This window comes from Microcaecilia unicolor, chromosome 3 (assembly GCF_901765095.1).
Source record: "Microcaecilia unicolor chromosome 3, aMicUni1.1, whole genome shotgun sequence".
Lineage (NCBI taxonomy): Eukaryota > Metazoa > Chordata > Amphibia > Gymnophiona > Siphonopidae > Microcaecilia > Microcaecilia unicolor.
Window position 1 is genome coordinate 235,479,721 of NC_044033.1, and position 18,151 is coordinate 235,497,871.

The 18,151-nt window shown below is 42.3% G+C and overlaps 1 protein-coding gene across 1 annotated transcript in view; it reads right to left on the reverse strand.

Moving 5' to 3' along the window:
• LOC115464448 (vomeronasal type-2 receptor 26-like) overlaps positions 1–12,403 on the reverse strand; it is a 35,651-nt gene extending 23,248 nt beyond the window's left edge. Inside the window, exons 1-3 of the mRNA XM_030194827.1 lie at positions 11,642–12,403; positions 2,533–2,633; positions 811–925 (exon numbers count right to left, since the gene is read on the reverse strand). Of these exons, the coding sequence (XP_030050687.1) occupies positions 811–925; positions 2,533–2,633; positions 11,642–12,403 (978 nt within the window). The remainder of the gene's footprint in view (positions 1–810; positions 926–2,532; positions 2,634–11,641) is intronic.
• Positions 12,404–18,151: the final 5,748 nt, after the last annotated feature.

Genomic DNA, 18,151 nt, shown 5'->3' on the forward strand with positions numbered 1-18,151 from the left:
AACTACAAAATACAAGGAAAGTAAAGAAGAAAAAAGAGCATTAAAATAAAATAAAATGATGAAAATCAAATTAGAGTAAAAATTAAATTAATTTTAGTAAATTTAGTAAATTAAGTAGACTGCGGCTCCAATCCTGGACCTCAGAGAGTATAAAAAGGGAAAGGATAGTTTAAACAGGTGGCTTAAAAAAAAAACAATAATTCCTGAGAACAGAGGGTTGGGAGGGCAGATGAGACAAATAGACCAGAGGGATAGAAAGGTGGGAGGCAAAGAGAAAATGGAGAAGATGAGAAAGGTTGTAGGAAGAAATGAGAGTAGTGAGGTAAGGGGGGTGCATAAGGGAAGGGCCTTAAATAAGTACATAAGCACCACCATACTGGGAAAAGACCAAGGGTTCATCAAGCCCAGCATCCTGTCTCCAACAGCGGCCTATCCAGGCTTCAAGAACCCGGCAACCCCCCCCCCCCCCCCCTCAAATTAATAATGTTCAATGGACCTTTCCCTCAGGAATCTGTCTAAACCCCCTTTAAATTCCGTAAGGCCAGCTGCTGTTACTACATTCTCCGGCAACGAGTTCCAGAGTCTAACTACACGCTGAGTAAAGAAAACCTTTCTCCTATTTGTTCTAAATCTACCATATTCTAGCATCACCTTGTGTCCCCTGATTTTGTTGTTGTTTGAAAGTGTAAACAAACGCTTCACATCTGTCCGCTCTACTCCGCCGTCAGCCGCCTTTTCTCCAAGCTGAAGAGCCCTAACCTTCTCAGCCTCATGCCAGAACAAGGAGTTTAAATTGAATTTAAATCTGACCTCAGTGAATGTGCTGTCCCACGTCATCACCTTTTCATAGATAGTAAATTCCTGCTCTGGTGGAGCATAAGGTTTATAACTTCCAACAATTTCATTACTCCGTGTCCCATCGGGTAGAAAGACTGGGCATACAGTGGGGGAAATAAGTATTTGATCCCTTGCTGATTTTGTAAGTTTGCCCACTGACAAAGACATGAGCAGCCCATAATTGAAGGGTAGGTTATTGGTAACAGTGAGAGATAGCACATCACAAATTAAATCCGGAAAATCACATTGTGGAAAGTATATGAATTTATTTGCATTCTGCAGAGGGAAATAAGTATTTGATCCCTCTGGCAAACAAGACCTAATACTTGGTGGCAAAACCCTTGTTGGCAAGCACAGCGGTCAGACGTCTTCTGTAGTTGATGATGAGGTTTGCACACATGTCAGGAGGAATTTTGGTCCACTCCTCTTTGCAGATCATCTCTAAATCATTAAGAGTTCTGGGCTGTCGCTTGGCAACTCGCAGCTTCAGCTCCCTCCATAAGTTTTCAATGGGATTAAGGTCTGGTGACTGGCTAGGCCACTCCATGACCCTAATGTGCTTCTTCCTGAGCCACTCCTTTGTTGCCTTGGCTGTATGTTTTGGGTCATTGTCGTGCTGGAAGACCCAGCCACGACCCATTTTTAAGGCCCTGGCGGAGGGAAGGAGGTTGTCACTCAGAATTGTATGGTACATGGCCCCATCCATTCTCCCATTGATGCGGTGAAGTAGTCCTGTGCCCTTAGCAGAGAAACACCCCCAAAACATAACATTTCCACCTCCATGCTTGACAGTGGGGACGGTGTTCTTTGGGTCATAGGCAGCATTTCTCTTCCTCCAAACACGGCGAGTTGAGTTCATGCCAAAGAGCTCAATTTTTGTCTCATCTGACCACAGCACCTTCTCCCAATCACTCTCGGCATCATCCAGGTGTTCACTGGCAAACTTCAGACGGGCCGTCACATGTGCCTTCCGGAGCAGGGGGACCTTGCGGGCACTGCAGGATTGCAATCCGTTATGTCGTAATGTGTTACCAATGGTTTTCGTGGTGACAGTGGTCCCAGCTGCCTTGAGATCATTGACAAGTTCCCCCCTTGTAGTTGTAGGCTGATTTCTAACCTTCCTCATGATCAAGGATACCCCACAAGGTGAGATTTTGCGTGGAGCCCCAGATCTTTGTCGATTGACAGTCATTTTGTACTTCTTCCATTTTCTTACTATGGCACCAACAGTTGTCTCCTTCTCGCCCAGCGTCTTACTGATGGTTTTGTAGCCCATTCCAGCCTTGTGCAGGTGTATGATCTTGTCCCTGACATCCTTAGACAGCTCCTTGGTCTTGGCCATTTTGTAGAGGTTAGAGTCTGACTGATTCACTGAGTCTGTGGACAGGTGTCTTTCATACAGGTGACCATTGCCGACAGCTGTCTGTCATGCAGGTAACGAGTTGATTTGGAGCATCTACCTGGTCTGTAGGGGCCAGATCTCTTACTGGTTGGTGGGGGATCAAATACTTATTTCCCTCTGCAGAATGCAAATAAATTCATATACTTTCCACAATGTGATTTTCCGGATTTAATTTGTGATGTGCTATCTCTCACTGTTACCAATAACCTACCCTTCAATTATGGGCTGCTCATGTCTTTGTCAGTGGGCAAACTTACAAAATCAGCAAGGGATCAAATACTTATTTCCCCCACTGTATAATGTCATAACCAATGGCAAGATCACCATTCTCATCAAAAAAGAGTTCCTCACCCAGAACATTCTTAAAGTGGAGGTTCTTCAGATAATGATGAAGCTAACGAAAAAGAGAAAGATGTTTATTAGTGCAGCTCACTGCAGGGATACACTCCTAACTTCAAGCACATGCAGTCTGCTCACGATTTAATGGACATGTTTTCATTGTATTTATTTATTTATTTGTTGCATTTGTATCCCACATTTTCCCACCTATTTGCAGGCTCAATGTGGCTTACAATGTTCCGTCATGGCAATCGCCACTCCAGAGTAAAAGATACAATTGGTATTACATAAAGAACATGGATGATATAATAGAATTAAGAAATCAGGTATAGAGAGATCACATTCGGAATATCAGGTGAGCGGTGATGCGTTACAGTTCCTATGATGGATCAATGTGGTATGCCTTGTTGAAGAGATAAGTCTTCAGTGATTTCCGAAAGTTGATTAGGTCACACATTGTTTTCACGTCAAATGGCAATGCATTCCACAGCTGCGTGCTCATGTAGGAAAAGCTGGACGCATGTGTTAATCTGTATTTTAGTCTTTTACAGCTGGGGAAGTGAAGATTCAGGAATGTGCATGCTGATCCTTTAGCGTTCCTGGGTGGCAGGTCAATGAGGTCTGACATGTAGGCCGGGGCATCTCCGTGAATGATTTTATGAACCAGAGTGCAGACCTTGAACGTAATACGTTCTTTGAGTGGAAGCCAATGTAGCTTTTCTCTTAGGGGTTTGGCACTTCCGTATTTTGTTTTACCAAATATGAGTCTGGCTGCAGTGTTTTGGGCTGTTTGAAGTTTCTTGATAATTTGCTCTTTACAGCCAGAATAAAGTGCATTGCAGTAGTCTAGATGACTTAGCACCATTGATTGTACCAGACTGCGAAATATATCCCTTGAGAAGAAAGGTTTTACTCTTTTGAGTTTCCACATTGAATGGAACATCTTCTTTGAAGCAATATTAGGGTGGAGCTTATATTGAAGAAGGTCCCTTGTCATGGTGTCATTACCATTGATAGTGTTTATGATGTACGTGTAGGGCTAGATTTTATTTATCACACCTAAAAAAAATCAGCGCTGAAAAAATATGCCTAGCAGTATTCTATAAATTGTGCCAACTTAAGGCGCTATTTATAGAATACACCTAGAGGGGCATAATGGAACAGAAACGCCTATCTCCATGGGCGTTAATCTCCGAGAACGGGTCCGTGAAGGGGCGGACCGAACCGTATGTTCGATAAAAAATAGACGCCCATGTTTTATTCGCCAATGTGTGAGCTGGGCGTTTTTGCTTTTCAGCGATAATGGAAAATGAAAGCGCCCAGCTCAAAAACGAATAAATCCAAGGCATTTGTTCGTGGGAGGGGCCAGGATTCGTAGTGCACTGGTCCCCCTCACATGCCAGGACACCAACCGGGCACCCTAGGGGGCACTTTTTAAAAACAAAAAAAACAGGTAAAAGAGCTCCCAGGTGCATAGCACCCTTCCATTGTGTGTTGAGCCCCCCAAATCCCCCTCAAAACCCACTGCCCACAAGTCTACACCATTACTATAGCCCTAAGGGGTGAAGGGGGGCACCTACATGTGGGTACAGTGGGTTTGGGGGGGTTGGACGACTAATAAGCATTAAGCAGCACAATTGTAACAGGTAGGGGGGATGGGCCTGGGTCCACCTGCCTGACGTCCACTGCACCCCCTAACAACTGCTCCAGGGACCTGCATACTGCTGCCTGGGAGGAGGGTATGACATTTGAGGGTGAAAATAAAAAGTTGTGAAACATCATTTTTTTGTGGTGGGAGGGGGTTAGTGACCACTGGGGGAGTCAGGGGAGGTCATCCCCGATTCCCTCTGGGGGTAATCTGGTCATTTAGGGCACTTTTTGGGGCCTTATTCGTGAAAAAACAGGGTCCAGGAAAAGTGCCCTAAATTCTAGCTACAAACGCATCCATTATCGGCGAAGGGCGCCCATCTCTGTTCGGGTGATAACCACGCCCCAGTTCCGCCTTCGACACGCCTTCGACACGCCCCCGTCCACTTTGTCCGCATCCGCGACGGAGTGCAGTTGAAAGCGTCCCAAATTCGGCTTTTGATTATACCGCGTTATTCGTTTTTGTGAGATAAATGCCCATCTCCCGATTTAGGTCGGAACTTGGGCGTTTTTCTCGTTCGATTATAAGCTGGCTAGTGTTATAAGTTCAGCACATTTTTAGACTATGCTTAATGCCTGTCCCTGTGACTAAATATAGGCATTGCCATTTACGTCAAGTAAAACTTGCTGTTAATTCCTACACCTAACTTAGGCGCAGAGCAGGTATATTCTATAACACTGCATATAAATTTTAGAAACGCACATGATCCACCCTTGCTTATCCCCCTTTTGAGATCTGCATGGTAGAATTTATGAGCATTACTTTATAAAATACACTAAGCAACTGTGCGTATGAATTCTAATTATTGACAATTAGTGTTGTTAATTGCTTGCTAGCATGTAATTATTGGTGCTGAATGATTGTTAATTAAGTTACATGTACAATTTGATCACCAAAATTGCATACATAATTTTAGTCCCATATATAGAATCTGGTGGGTAGTGTGCACTGTTTTATTTCAATAAACGTTTAATTTATATAAATGGTTTATATTTATTGTTTCTGGGGTCCTTTTACTAAGGTGCTCTGAAAAATGGCCTGCACTGGTGTAGATGCGTGTATTGGATGCGCGCAGGTCCATTTTTCAGACCTTTCTTGGGGGGGGGGGGGGTCAAAAATGGACGTACATCAAAATGAAAATTGGCACACATTAATTTGGTGCCTGAAACCTTACTGCCACCTATTGACAGCGGTAAGGTCTCATGCGTTAACCGGGCAATAATTGTCAGCGCACGTACAATGCCATTAACCTCCCGGCTAGTGCCACACGCAAGAAACTTTTCCAAAACGCGTAGCGGATGTGTGTAAAAAAAATGAAATGAACATAAAAACATGAAATCCAAAATAAAATCATTGAAAAGAACACCATAAAATCGATAGAACAGTACTCATTCAAACAGAACATGCATAAGATCACAATAAATTAAGAGGCTGCTGAGTTCCCAGTCTCCCTGTCACCCCATACCATTAGCTAATTCAAAATAATGTGTTTTAAGCTGGATTTCAAAATAAGCAAATGATAGTCTTGACTATGATGGAAGAGCATTGCAAACCATTGGAGATGAAAAGGATGAGTTCCTCGTTGATTCATAATGCGGTGCTTCAGTCAGCTGAGAGCAGATTGGCTTAGACTACATTTCTTCTTTTCTTTCATTTCTCTTTCCTTCCATTGTAATTGTGTTATTTTTGCATAGTTTGATGTAATGTTTCTGCCTGTCAGGAAGTGCAATATATCAAGTTGAAGAAACCATAAACCTTAAAAATACCTCACACATCTAATGGTTTGTGATGCTTCCTCTGCTGGTGGTTTTGCTGATGTTTTACTGGTACTGGGTCTGAGGAAAGGACAGAAGATTAACAGCCAATTGCATCATTCACATTATTCCAATACCTTACATGTTTTTTTTGAAGGGGGGGTCTTCTTTACCACTTAGCATGCTAGCACCCACATTTTGCAGACCATCCTCAGCAAACACAGTGTCAATATCTGATGCTTCTGATCGAAATTCCTGAAATGAGGATCCATCAAAATCTATATCTGCCAAAAGCTTCTCTATGACCTTCTCAGCAAACAGTAGTGGTTACCTCCTGCTCCACTCTGTTGACTTTACATGTTGCTGGTCTCTTGTTCCATCAACCTGTGTTGCTTCTCTGTCTTCCTTCACCTCTATGTGGACATAGCAACAAAAAATTAGTCTTTCATAGGTGCACAAGAAGCTGCAGATGTTCATACTCTCTTCTTTACAACAATCTCTCTTAGAATTCTAATAAGTTTCTGCAGATGTAGACTATTTTCTTGGTTCCTCCCTGCTAATGCTACTGCTGGAAATAGATCATAAGGACATAAGAGTTACTCTACTGGACCAGACCAAGGGTGTATCTAGCCCAGCATTCTTTTCCTCCAGGAGTTTATTCAGACCTTTTTTAAAAACAGCTACATTAACTATTTTTTTTTCTACTTGCTCCAGCAATGAGTTTCAGAGCTTAAGCTAGCACCTCTCTCTCCGAGGACTTTCCTACTTAGGTGCTGAGGACATCACTACCTATGGATTTTGAGGGAAGAATTATTAGCATAGGCTTATTTAGTTGCTTGTCAAAGTTATTGCAAAACTGCAGAAGTGCCTTATGCTTCTGCCTTCTCCTTTTCTCAAGCAGGCTCTGGTTTGTCCAACCTCTCCCATCGCTTGGGCTGTGTCTGAACTGAAAATAAATGCAATGAATATGGATTTGATTCAAAGTAGCATTTTTTTCTTCTGGTTTGTTAAAAAATATGGAAAGTGCAAATGCCCTAATTAGTTGCACATTAACTTTCTTCCAAACAATAACTGTACATGCCTAATAAATTTACAAGTATAAAGAAGAGATTTACCACTGGGCACACCGCTGGTAAAATCCTTTTCCTCAGAACAAGCTCCATTTACCACTACCCTCTGTCACATTCCTCTCAACCAGTTTCTAACCCAGGAAGTCACTTTAGAACAGTGGCGTAGCCAAGGGTGGGCTTGGGTGGGCCCAGGCCCACCCACTTTGAGCTCAGGCCCACCAGTAGCAGCACACCTATGATGTGGCTGGCAGAGATTCCCAAGCTGAAAACTCCCAACAACTGTCCCTCCTGTATACTTTATAAATAGCAGATCTTCGCCTACAGGAAGCAGCGACTGATACATACTGCTTACACTGGCCCCACAGCCTACCCTCTGATGTATTCCCGCCTATGTGGAAACAGGAAGCTGCATCAGTGGGAAGGATGTGGGGCCTACATGAGTAGTGTGTATTAGTTGCTTCTCACTGAAAATCTGAAATTTAAAAGGTGTGTAGGAAAGGAGGGATATTTGAGAGACCATATGGCATGCAGGTGAGAGGAGAGACCAAATCACCTATGGGATGGAGTGGGGTTCTTCTGCCCACCCATCTTGGGCCCAGGCCCACCCAAAATTGGATCTGGCTACACCCCTGCTTTAGAACCCATAGCAAGGGTAATTATCTTATTTATTAGTCGTTTTTATGGAACTATGTCAAAGGCTTTGCTAAAATTTTAATATACTGTATCTAGTGCTCTCCCTCAATCCAACTGTCTGGTCACTCAGTCAAAGAAATTAATTAGATTTGTCTAACAATACCTACTTCTACTGAAACCTTTTTGCCTCGGGTCTTGTAATCCATTGGATTCCAAAAGCATTTCGATTAAATTACTTATTACAAAAAGTCAGGCTTACTGGCCTGTAGTTCCCAATCTCTTTCTTAGTTCCACATCTGCTCTTCTTAAGTCCTCTGGGACCACTCCCAACTCTACAGAAACACTGAAAAGGTCAGTCAGTGGAGCTACAAGAACTAAGTTCCTTCAGTACCCATCACTTTGTCCACCCTGGTTTAGCCAGTTCCTCATGAATACAGTCCTCTGAAAGTCATTCGTGGGCTACCACCCCTCCATTCCTATTTGTGTTTGTAATCCTGCTCCCAGTCAGAACAGAAATATTTGTTAAGAAATTCTGCCTTATCTTTATCAGCTTCTCCATATTCCTTCTTTTCACTTTTGATGAACCCTCTCCACACCTATCTTAATATTATACCACACCAGCGCATCAGGATGTATAAAGTCCTTTCTGCAGTTGTCGTAAGTGATTCATATTCATGCAGGAAAACAAAAAAAAACAAAGTGAGCATTTATCTCCCGAAGCCTGGGTCTGAAAGCAAGAAATTGCATTCTGATCTTCATGGTAACCTTTCAGTGGTCCTGCCTAGTCCCATTCATCTTCTGCTCCTTCTCCATCTCTCTCTCTTACTCACCACCCCTGTAGTCTCACTTTTTTTACTCATCCCGCCCAGGCTCAGACCTATCTCTCTCGATCTCCTTGGAGCCGTGTTAACATGGGAGCCCTTACTGCCACCTCAATGAGTGGCGGTAAGGGCTCCCCCCAAAATGGCTGTTTGGCAAGTGTTTTACTTGCTGCATGGCCATTCCCTGTATGAAGGAGAGACTTCCCTTTTACCCCCTTTTGCTGTAAAAGGGGGCCTTGGAGCATGTGTAAAAGATGCATCAATGCCAGCAACGGCCCCCCTTTGCCACAGCTTGGTAAAAGGTGCCCCTGGTGCCTTATGCATAATAATGAGAAGGATTATTCATTTTATTCCTCACCACACAATTTATATGCCAGAATAGATTATTTTTGATATCCAGCTCCCTTTTAGATAAAACATGCCACTCCAGTATTGAAAATATCACACTATCAGATCATGCACATGTGGAGGTGCATTTTCGAAAGGAGCGTCCAAGTTGCGATTTGGACATCTTTGCAAAACGTCCAAATCCAGCGGCGGGGAAACCCGTATTTTCAAAAAAAGATGGACGTCCATCTTTCATTTTGAAATTACCATCAGAGACGTCCAAATCCTTAAATTTGAACGTCCCTAGATTTGGACGTTCCTAGACATGGACGTTTCTGACTTTCAAAATCAAAGACGTCCATGTCAAAAACGTCCAAATGCAAGCCATTTGTTCATGGGAGGAGCCAACATTTGTAGTGCACTGGTCCTCTTGACATGCCAGGACACCAACTGGGCACCCTAGGGGGCACTGCAGTGGACTTCAGAAATTGCTCCCAGGTACATAGCTCCCTTACCTTGTGTGCTGAACCCCCCAAACCCCACTACCCCCAACTGTACACCACTACCATAGACCTTAAGGGTGAAGGGGGCACCTAGATGTGGGTAGAGTGGGTTTGTGGTGGGTTTTGGAGGAATTGCTGTTTCCTCCACAAACATAACAGGTAGGGGAGGATGGGGCTGGGTCCGCCTGTCTGAAGTGCACTGCACCTACTAAAACTGTTCCAGGGACCTGCATGCACTGTCATGGACCTGAGAATGACATCTGAGGCTGGCACATAATATTTTTAAAGATGTTTTTTGAGGGTGGGAAGGGGTTAATGACCACTGGGGGAGTAAGGGGAGGTCATCCCCGATTCCCTCCAGTGGTCATCTGGTCATTTTGGGCACCTTTTTGTGCCTTATTTGTAATAAAAACATATCCAGGTGAAAATATCCAAGTGTTTTTCAGGGATGTCCTTGCTTTTTTCGATTATGGGTCAAAGACGTCCAACTGTTAGGCACACCCAAGTCCCGCCTTCGCTACGTCACCGACACGCCCCCTTGAAATTTGGACGTCCTTGTGACGGACTGCAGTTGGAGACATCCAAAACTGGGTTTCGATTATACCAATTTGGATGATTCTGCAGTGGCGTACCAAGGGGGGGACGGTGGGGCGGTCCGACCTGGGCGCACACCGCTGGGGGGGGTGCCGCGCGCCAGTCAGCGTTGTTCGTTTCCATGCTCCCTCTGCCCTGGAACAGAACCTGTTCCGGGGCAGAGGGAGCATGGAAACGAACAACGCTGACTGGCGCGCGGCACCCCCCCAGCGGCGTGCACCCGGGGGGGTTCTTTCGCCGGGGTGGGGGGTGTCCCTTCATCATGGGGGTCGCGCTGCATGGGGGGCAGGGTGCATCGGCGATCCGCCCCGGGTGTCAGCGCCCCTTGGAACGCCACTGCGTTTCTGTGAGGACGTCCATCTTCCGATTTATGTCGAAAGATGGATGTCCTTCTCTTTCAAAAATGAGCCTGATAGTCCTTCAACTTGATATCACTGAGCATGCAAAACATAAGACAAAATGGTGATTTAATGCCAACTTATTAGAATGTTAAAATTTCCAAGACTATATCTCTATTCTATTCTATTCAAGATATTTATATCCTGCTAGTATCCATACAGAATCTAAGCAGGTCACATAATTTCAAAAATTCACATTTACAGTAGAAGCTAGCAAGCCCTACAAAATTATTCATTCAAATACTTATTAAAAAGATAAATCTTCAAACCTTTGTAGAATTATAAATAACTATCTTAACTTAGGGGAAAATATACCTCAACCAGAGTCAACAATAAATTCTTTTACAACAAAAGACTCCAGATATTATAAACCAATTTCTCTTTATTGACACATCAGTGTCAAACAACAACACTCTGCAGTATTATAACATTTACTCATTCAATCACATGCATACGTCAGTCACCCTTCAAATCTACTGATTACTATACTAACAGTGAAACTGTAATATTGTTATAAAGTATAACACAATACTGCCAAATAATACAATGCATTCATTTAAACCTGGTATTGTAATCGCGCCTTAATCCAGCATGCCAGTTAAAATACCATGAAGTGGCAATTGCTGTGGATGCATTTCATCAGTCACCCGACTTTGCTCTACTGCCGATTTTATTACATCATGAAAGCATTGGGAGTTATCAACTTGAAAAATACTCACATGGTGTTGTATCTGAGTATGCCGGATCCAGCGGATGATTTGTCACTTTGAACGCCACAAAAAGAAGGACTTAGTGGTGGACACTATTTTAACTGGCATGCTGGATTAAGGCACGATTACAATACCAGGTTTAAATGAATGCATTGTATTCTTTGGCAGTATTGTGTTATACTTTATAACAATATTACAGTTTCACTGTTAGTATAGTAATCAGTAGATTTGAAGGGTGACTGACGTATGCATGTGAGTGAATGAGTAAATGTTATAATATTGTAGAGTGTTGTTGTCTGACACTGTTGTGTCAATAAAGAGAAATTTGTTTATAATATCTGGAGTCTTTTGTTGTAAAAGAATTATAAATAGCCAGAAATCAACCGAATTTAATTTGTATAGGTATAGAATTCCACAATTTACTAGCTTGAAAAATAAAAGAACCATGCCTTTATCTTTGCAATTAGCTGCATATTCATGATGTTTGACATGAAGCATCTGTGTGAGCATATAGACTTCACTGCATCCTGCTTCCCTTACACACTGTGCAACCATATAGCATCGCTTCTTTCTGACAATAACATTCTTCTAACATAGGAAATTACCTTCCATGGCAAGAAATCAAAAATACTCTCATTTTCTCCACTCCATAATGTGGTATTTCCAGATCTAGAAGTGATCATGCCATGCAGTGCATATGCAAGGCTGTACACAGCATTGTATACATTATAGCTGTCAGCAGAGTTTATGACATCACAGTGTAAGATGTAGGCAAATGTTTCCTCATTGCTGCAGGATCTCTGGATGCTCTTGGGGCACTGGTTGTTGCACAGGTCCTTCCACCACATCTCTGTCAATGAATCATTAGGAAACATGGCAGGATTCACCTCACGGACAAATTTGTGAAAATTTGGAATAAGTTTCTTTCCCACTGTAAAAGCTAAAGTGTTTTTTTTATCAACATAGTATGCGGGGAAGAAAAATTCCCTTTCAGTTGTGATGATCCAGAGTTTTCCAGGTGCTTCCCAAATAGATGTATGCCTTACAATCTCTGTGTAGTCTTTATTACAATATAAAATAATCACCTTAGTTGAAGATTTATGGATGATCTCAGAAATATTTTCCATATTTTGAAACAGCAGAGAACTGGACTGACTAAAGGTTTCTATGAATTCAATGCAACCTCCACTCTGCTCAATCCCTTTTCTCAGGATCTGCACAGCCCTCATGCTGTTTTCATCATTGGATGCAACGATACCAACCCAGGTCCAGCCAAAATGCTTCAATAATTTGACTATCCCAGCACAGAGGTGCAGCTCACTGGGGACAGTTCGGTAGAAATAAGGAAACTCAACTGTGTCGCTCATGACAAGATTCATTGAGGTGTAACTGATCTGCTGAAAATAAAAGATGGAATTTATCAGCATCTTTGTCATGAAAAGATCACATTTTATTCATATATCAAATACTTAGAGCCTAATTCTACTGTTTAGAGTAGAGGAGCAAAAAGGTGAGATGATAAAGCCAGCTAGTATAGTATGATATTAATAATGGTAGAAAAAGAACTGAATGGTCCATCTAGTCTGCCCAGCAAGCACACTCATTATCAACTCCTGATTATACAAAAAAAAATGAATGTGATATAAAATACTTGATCATTGTCTCTCTTGCCATTTCTGTGACACGGACCATAGAAGTCAGCCCAACCCTGTCCTTAGGTTCCAAGTACTGAAGTTGCCTTCAAAGCCCACTCCAGCCTATCCAAATCTGTCTTGTAATTTGCAGGACACCAACAGTAAAGTATGCCTGGCCCCGTCCTCACATTTCAAATTACTGGAATTTCAATCAAAGCCCACTCCAGCCCATCCTAAACCGGTTTGCAATAAATGGGACCCAGACCATACAAGCTTGCCCACTGGTCTTAGCTCTTCACAGCCAGAGTTGCCATCTAAGCGTCACATGACATATAAACACACGTACAGCCATGATTTTTATACCATTAATTTTCTACTTAAAGATGCTTTGTGTTCATCCCATGCCTTTTTGAATTCTGTCATCATTTTTTTCTCCACCACCTCCCTCAGAATAGCATTCCAGGCATCAACCACCTCTCCATGAAACATAATTTTCTGACTTTACTCCTAAGACCTCAATTCATGTCCTCTAGTTTTATCATTTTCCCTTCTCTGGGACACCGCCGAGTAAAAGGCAACTTTCCCCCATGTGACCTCTGTTGCTGCTACTGATGAAATTCTGAAATAAAAGCCCTACTTTTCTGACCCTCAAACTTCACAGAAGCTTTGTTTATTAATTTCTTCACAAGGCACTGTTATTCTGTCCTTCAGCTTCTGTAGATCATGATTGCTGAACAACTTACGGGTGGATGGTTGCTTTACATACAGTAGGTTGTCTAACTGCTGCTGTGATACAGAAAACAGAGCTGCTGAGATATGTACCTGTGTTTTATAAATAGTGCAAGAAGAAACACACTTGATAAAAGCAAAGCTATCTCTATTCACCCTCAATCTATGCCTGAACAGGGGCAGCAGAGGAAAGGCTCTGGGATGGGCAAGGCAGTTCACTATGACTGCCGCTGCCGTCAAAGAGGTGAATTTTGAGGAGGGGGCTGACGAAGGAGGACAACAGGAGTTGCAGGGGAGGGGGAAGGTACTGAGGTCAGAAGAAGGTGAGGCTCTTGATCCATGTCAGGAAGGATTGTGAAGGGAAAACAAATCTGCTTTGGGTGCTACCCCGACACACCAGTTGAGAATTGCTGAATTAGAGCAATTCACCTTGTTTCCAGGCAGTAGAATCAGGCAACCTGATACTTCCGTTTGTTTCATTCAGGAAAATACATTAGTTATAATAAAACTGATGCTTAAATAAAACCCTACTAGTTTGGTTATCCTATATAATAAAACACACCTCCAACATTCTGAAGTTGACTGCATGGCTGAGGCATTCCTGCTCTTTGTAGCCATCTCCTGAATTGACATCACGTACTTCCGGGTTCGTCACAAGCAGAAGTGACCAACCACACGAGGTTTCTCGGCTTCAGAATGTTGGAGGTGCATTCTATTAAATAGGATTGGTCAGTTCCTTGAAGCACAGCCAGAGCTCAGCGTCCTGCACAGTAACGCTCAGACACCAGAGAGAGGGGGGGGGGGAGGTATCTGTCACACACACACTCTCTATCTCTCACAGTCAATGTCTTCCTCTCTCTCACTCTCACACACTGTCTCTCACACACTCTATGTCTCACACTGTATCACATTCACTATCTATGTGTCACACAGTCACTCACACACTCTCTTGGTCTCATACACTCAGTCTCACAGAGAGTCTGTGTCTCACAAACACTTTCTCTCTCGCACACACTGTATCTGTGTGAAACACTCTCTCTCTCTCTCTCTCTCTCTCTCTCTCTCACACTGTGTGTCATATACACACTTGCACCCACTCTCATTCTCACACACACACTCTCTCTCTCACAGACACACTCGCACCCAGACTCACTCTCTCTCACACACACACACTCGCACATTCACTCTCTCTCTCACACACAGTCACTCTCACATACACTCTCTCAAACATACACACTCCGAGGAAAACCTTGCTAGCGCCCGTTTCATTTGTGTCAGAAACGGACCTTTTTTACTAGTTATACAATAAATTACTTGCAAAGAATTTCCCACTCAGACTTATTGTACTGAGAATTAATAATTTTACTCTCATGAGTTCAAATCATACATCATATATATTAATTACATTGGCCTTAAAGTTTGAACCAGAGGCAACAGAGGCTAAAGTTGTAAGAAATACCAGGAGGGGGAAATAGGATGTTTCAGCCCATTGCTCTGCCGACTTAATATTTGATCCATCATTTACTTTCATGTAGTTCATTTTACAAACTTTTGTCTCTGAATCATCATTTAAATTCTACAGTTTGTCACAGTTAAGAGTGAGAGGTTAATAATTTGGTTTCATTCTGAAAATATTGATGTTCTTTAAGGAAGGCTTATAGAAGAGTGAATGAAGTGAAATCAAAGATGACCTGTGGGTAGTGGTATATCCTGGACAGGCTGGAAAACTGGCTCGAATGCTCATCTGGAAGACCTTCAATAATAGCAGCCAGTGGTCCAGATGTTTTGCAGTTGTAATTTGGGATCCCGGTGTCCATTCCTGAAAATATGTTCATGGCAGCTGTATACATTAATAATAAATTGTTGTAAGGGTTATGAATGTGGAATCCCAGTGTGAGGTTGGGTAAGAGCTTTGAGCTGTTGTTAATCTCCTCCACCGCAGAAACAAAGGCCAGGAAGTTGTAATAGTTCAGTGGTATAGGACTTTAAGGACAATAAATGTCATTTAATATAAAATTAGCATCAAACAGATACAGAAATACAGACATTAGTAGAAGACAAGAGTAAAATAGGTTTAGAAAAAGGGTTTGAAGCATTGTTTGTGACAAACTTTATATATTGGTCTAATAACAGAGACAGAAATGTGTATGTTCCAGCTTTAGAAGAAATAAACTGCATTTCTTTCCTCTTTTACCCTTATCCCATATTTTTTTCTGTTCTTCAGTCATGAATCAGGCCACAGCAAGTAAATGCACATCTTACCCTCATTCACACACCCATAATCACTAGACTCTAGTACCTCTCTTTCTCTGCCTATACATATGCATCTGAACCAACAATATGAAGGGACATTTTTGGTAGTTTGTCTAAGTCAGATTTTGGATGTTTTGAGCTAAACATTCCGAATCTGAATAGGAAATATACCCATTTTTGAAAAAAGAAAAACATTTATCTTTTTTTCAAAAATCCTGTTTCAAAAAAGGTTTTGTGCTTTTATCTTTATAGGCCATTTAAAAAAAAAGCACAAGTTAAAAATGCACAAAATCAAGCCTTTGGGATGTAGGAGGGGCCAGCATTTTTAGCAGACTGGTCCCCCAGACATCACAGGAGAACAATAGCTCATCCCAGGGAGGACTGCTGTGGACTTCATATAAATGCTTCCAGGAACATATCTCACCATTGCTCCCTTATCTTGTCTGCTGAGCCCTATAAAACCCACGTAAAACCCTCTACCCCATACTGTACACCACTACAATAGACCTTATGGGTGAAGGGGGCACCTTTATGTGGGTATAGTGGATTTCTGCTGAATTTGGAAGACTCACAGTTTCCACCACAACTGTAATAGGTATTAGGAGGAATAGGCCTGGGATGGATGAAGTATACTGTCTACTTCAAGGATCTGTATGCTGCTCTGATGGACCTGGCTATAACATCTGAGGCTGTCATAGCGGCTGGTGAGTACTATTTTTAGTCACATTTTTTGGTGGTGGGAGGGGGTCGGTGACCACTGGAGGAGTAAGGGGATCATCCCTGAGTCCCTCCAATGGTCATCTGGTCACATGGGGCAACTTCTTGTGTCTTGTTCATTAGAAGAACAGGTGTAGAACAAAACGTTGAAGATTTTGCCATGATGTTTTGCTTTTATTCCATTATGACTCTAAAACATTCAAGTGTTATTCATGCCCTAATCCCACCTTCGAAACACCTCTGACACATCCCCTTGTGATTTGGATGAACTACAGATGAAATGCATAGCTAGAGATTTGCAAAACAGGTTTCAAAAAAATTATTTTAGACATTTTTCTCTTTCGAAAATTAGCCTCATAAAGAGTGGAAGGAAAAAAAAAAAAAAAGGAAGGGGGAGATCAGAAGGAGAAGAGAAAGGAAAGGGGTAAAAGCAAGAAGGAAGAGGAGTTGAAGTAGGAGAAGACCTCTAAACATCAATGAAGTTGACTATTTAAAAATTTCCTGCAAAATTTCATAATCCAATTAATTTTTATGGGTAGATGTAGTTTACTTTTGTAGAAAATGGCAGACAATTTACAGGAAAACCCTCAGGCTTTTACATCAGTGTCTGAATTCCTAAATATTAATGCACAGATTGTGTGTATTTAGGTTTCCCGGGATATTCAGGCAAACACTTCACTTGTTACGTGCTGTCAATCATCAGATATAATCATCTGTACATTAGAGTGTTGCACTGAGCTTCAGAACAAAATGCTCTAATGCATGTACAGAATTTTTCTCGATACAGTAAACTAATGACAAGCAAACTGCTGCTGCATTATGATAGAGGCATGATAGAGGCATATAAAATAATGAGTGGAGTGGAACAGGTACATAAGTACATAAGTACATAAGTAGTGCCATACTGGGAAAGACCAAAGGTCCATCTAGCCCAGCATCCTGTCACCGACAGTGGCCAATCCAGGTCAAGGGCACCTGGCACGCTCCCCAAACGTAAAAACATTCCAGACAAGTTATACCTAAAAATGAGGAATTTTTCCAGTCCATTTAATAGCGGTCTATGGACTTGTCCTTTAGGAATCTATCTAACCCCTTTTTAAACTCCGTCAAGCTAACCGCCCGTACCACGTTCTCCGGCAATGAATTCCAGAGTCTAATTACACGTTGGGTGAAGAAAAATTTTCTCCGATTCGTTTTAAATTTACCACACTGTAGCTTCAACTCATGCCCTCTAGTCCTAGTATTTTTGGATAGCGTGAACAGTCGCTTCACATCCACCCGATCCATTCCACTCATTATTTTATACACTTCTATCATATCTCCCCTCAGCCGTCTCTTCTCCAAGCTGAAAAGCCCTAGCCTTCTCAGCCTCTCTTCATAGGAAAGTCGTCCCATCCCCACTATCATTTTCGTCGCCCTTCGCTGTACCTTTTCCAATTCTACTATATCTTTTTTGAGATACGGAGACCAGTACTGAACACAATACTCCAGGTGCGGTCGCACCATGGAGCGATACAACGGCATTATAACATCCGCACACCTGGACTCCATACCCTTCCTAATAACACCCAACATTCTATTCGCTTTCCTAGCCGCAGCAGCACACTGAGCAGAAGGTTTTTGTAAAGCGTCTGTTCACGCTTTACAAAAATACTAGGACTAGGGGGCATGCGATGAAACTACAGTGTAGTAAATTTAAAACAAATCGGAGAAAATGTTTCTTCACCCAAAGCATAATTAAACTCTGGAATTCTTTGCCGGAGAATGTGGTGAAGGCAGTTA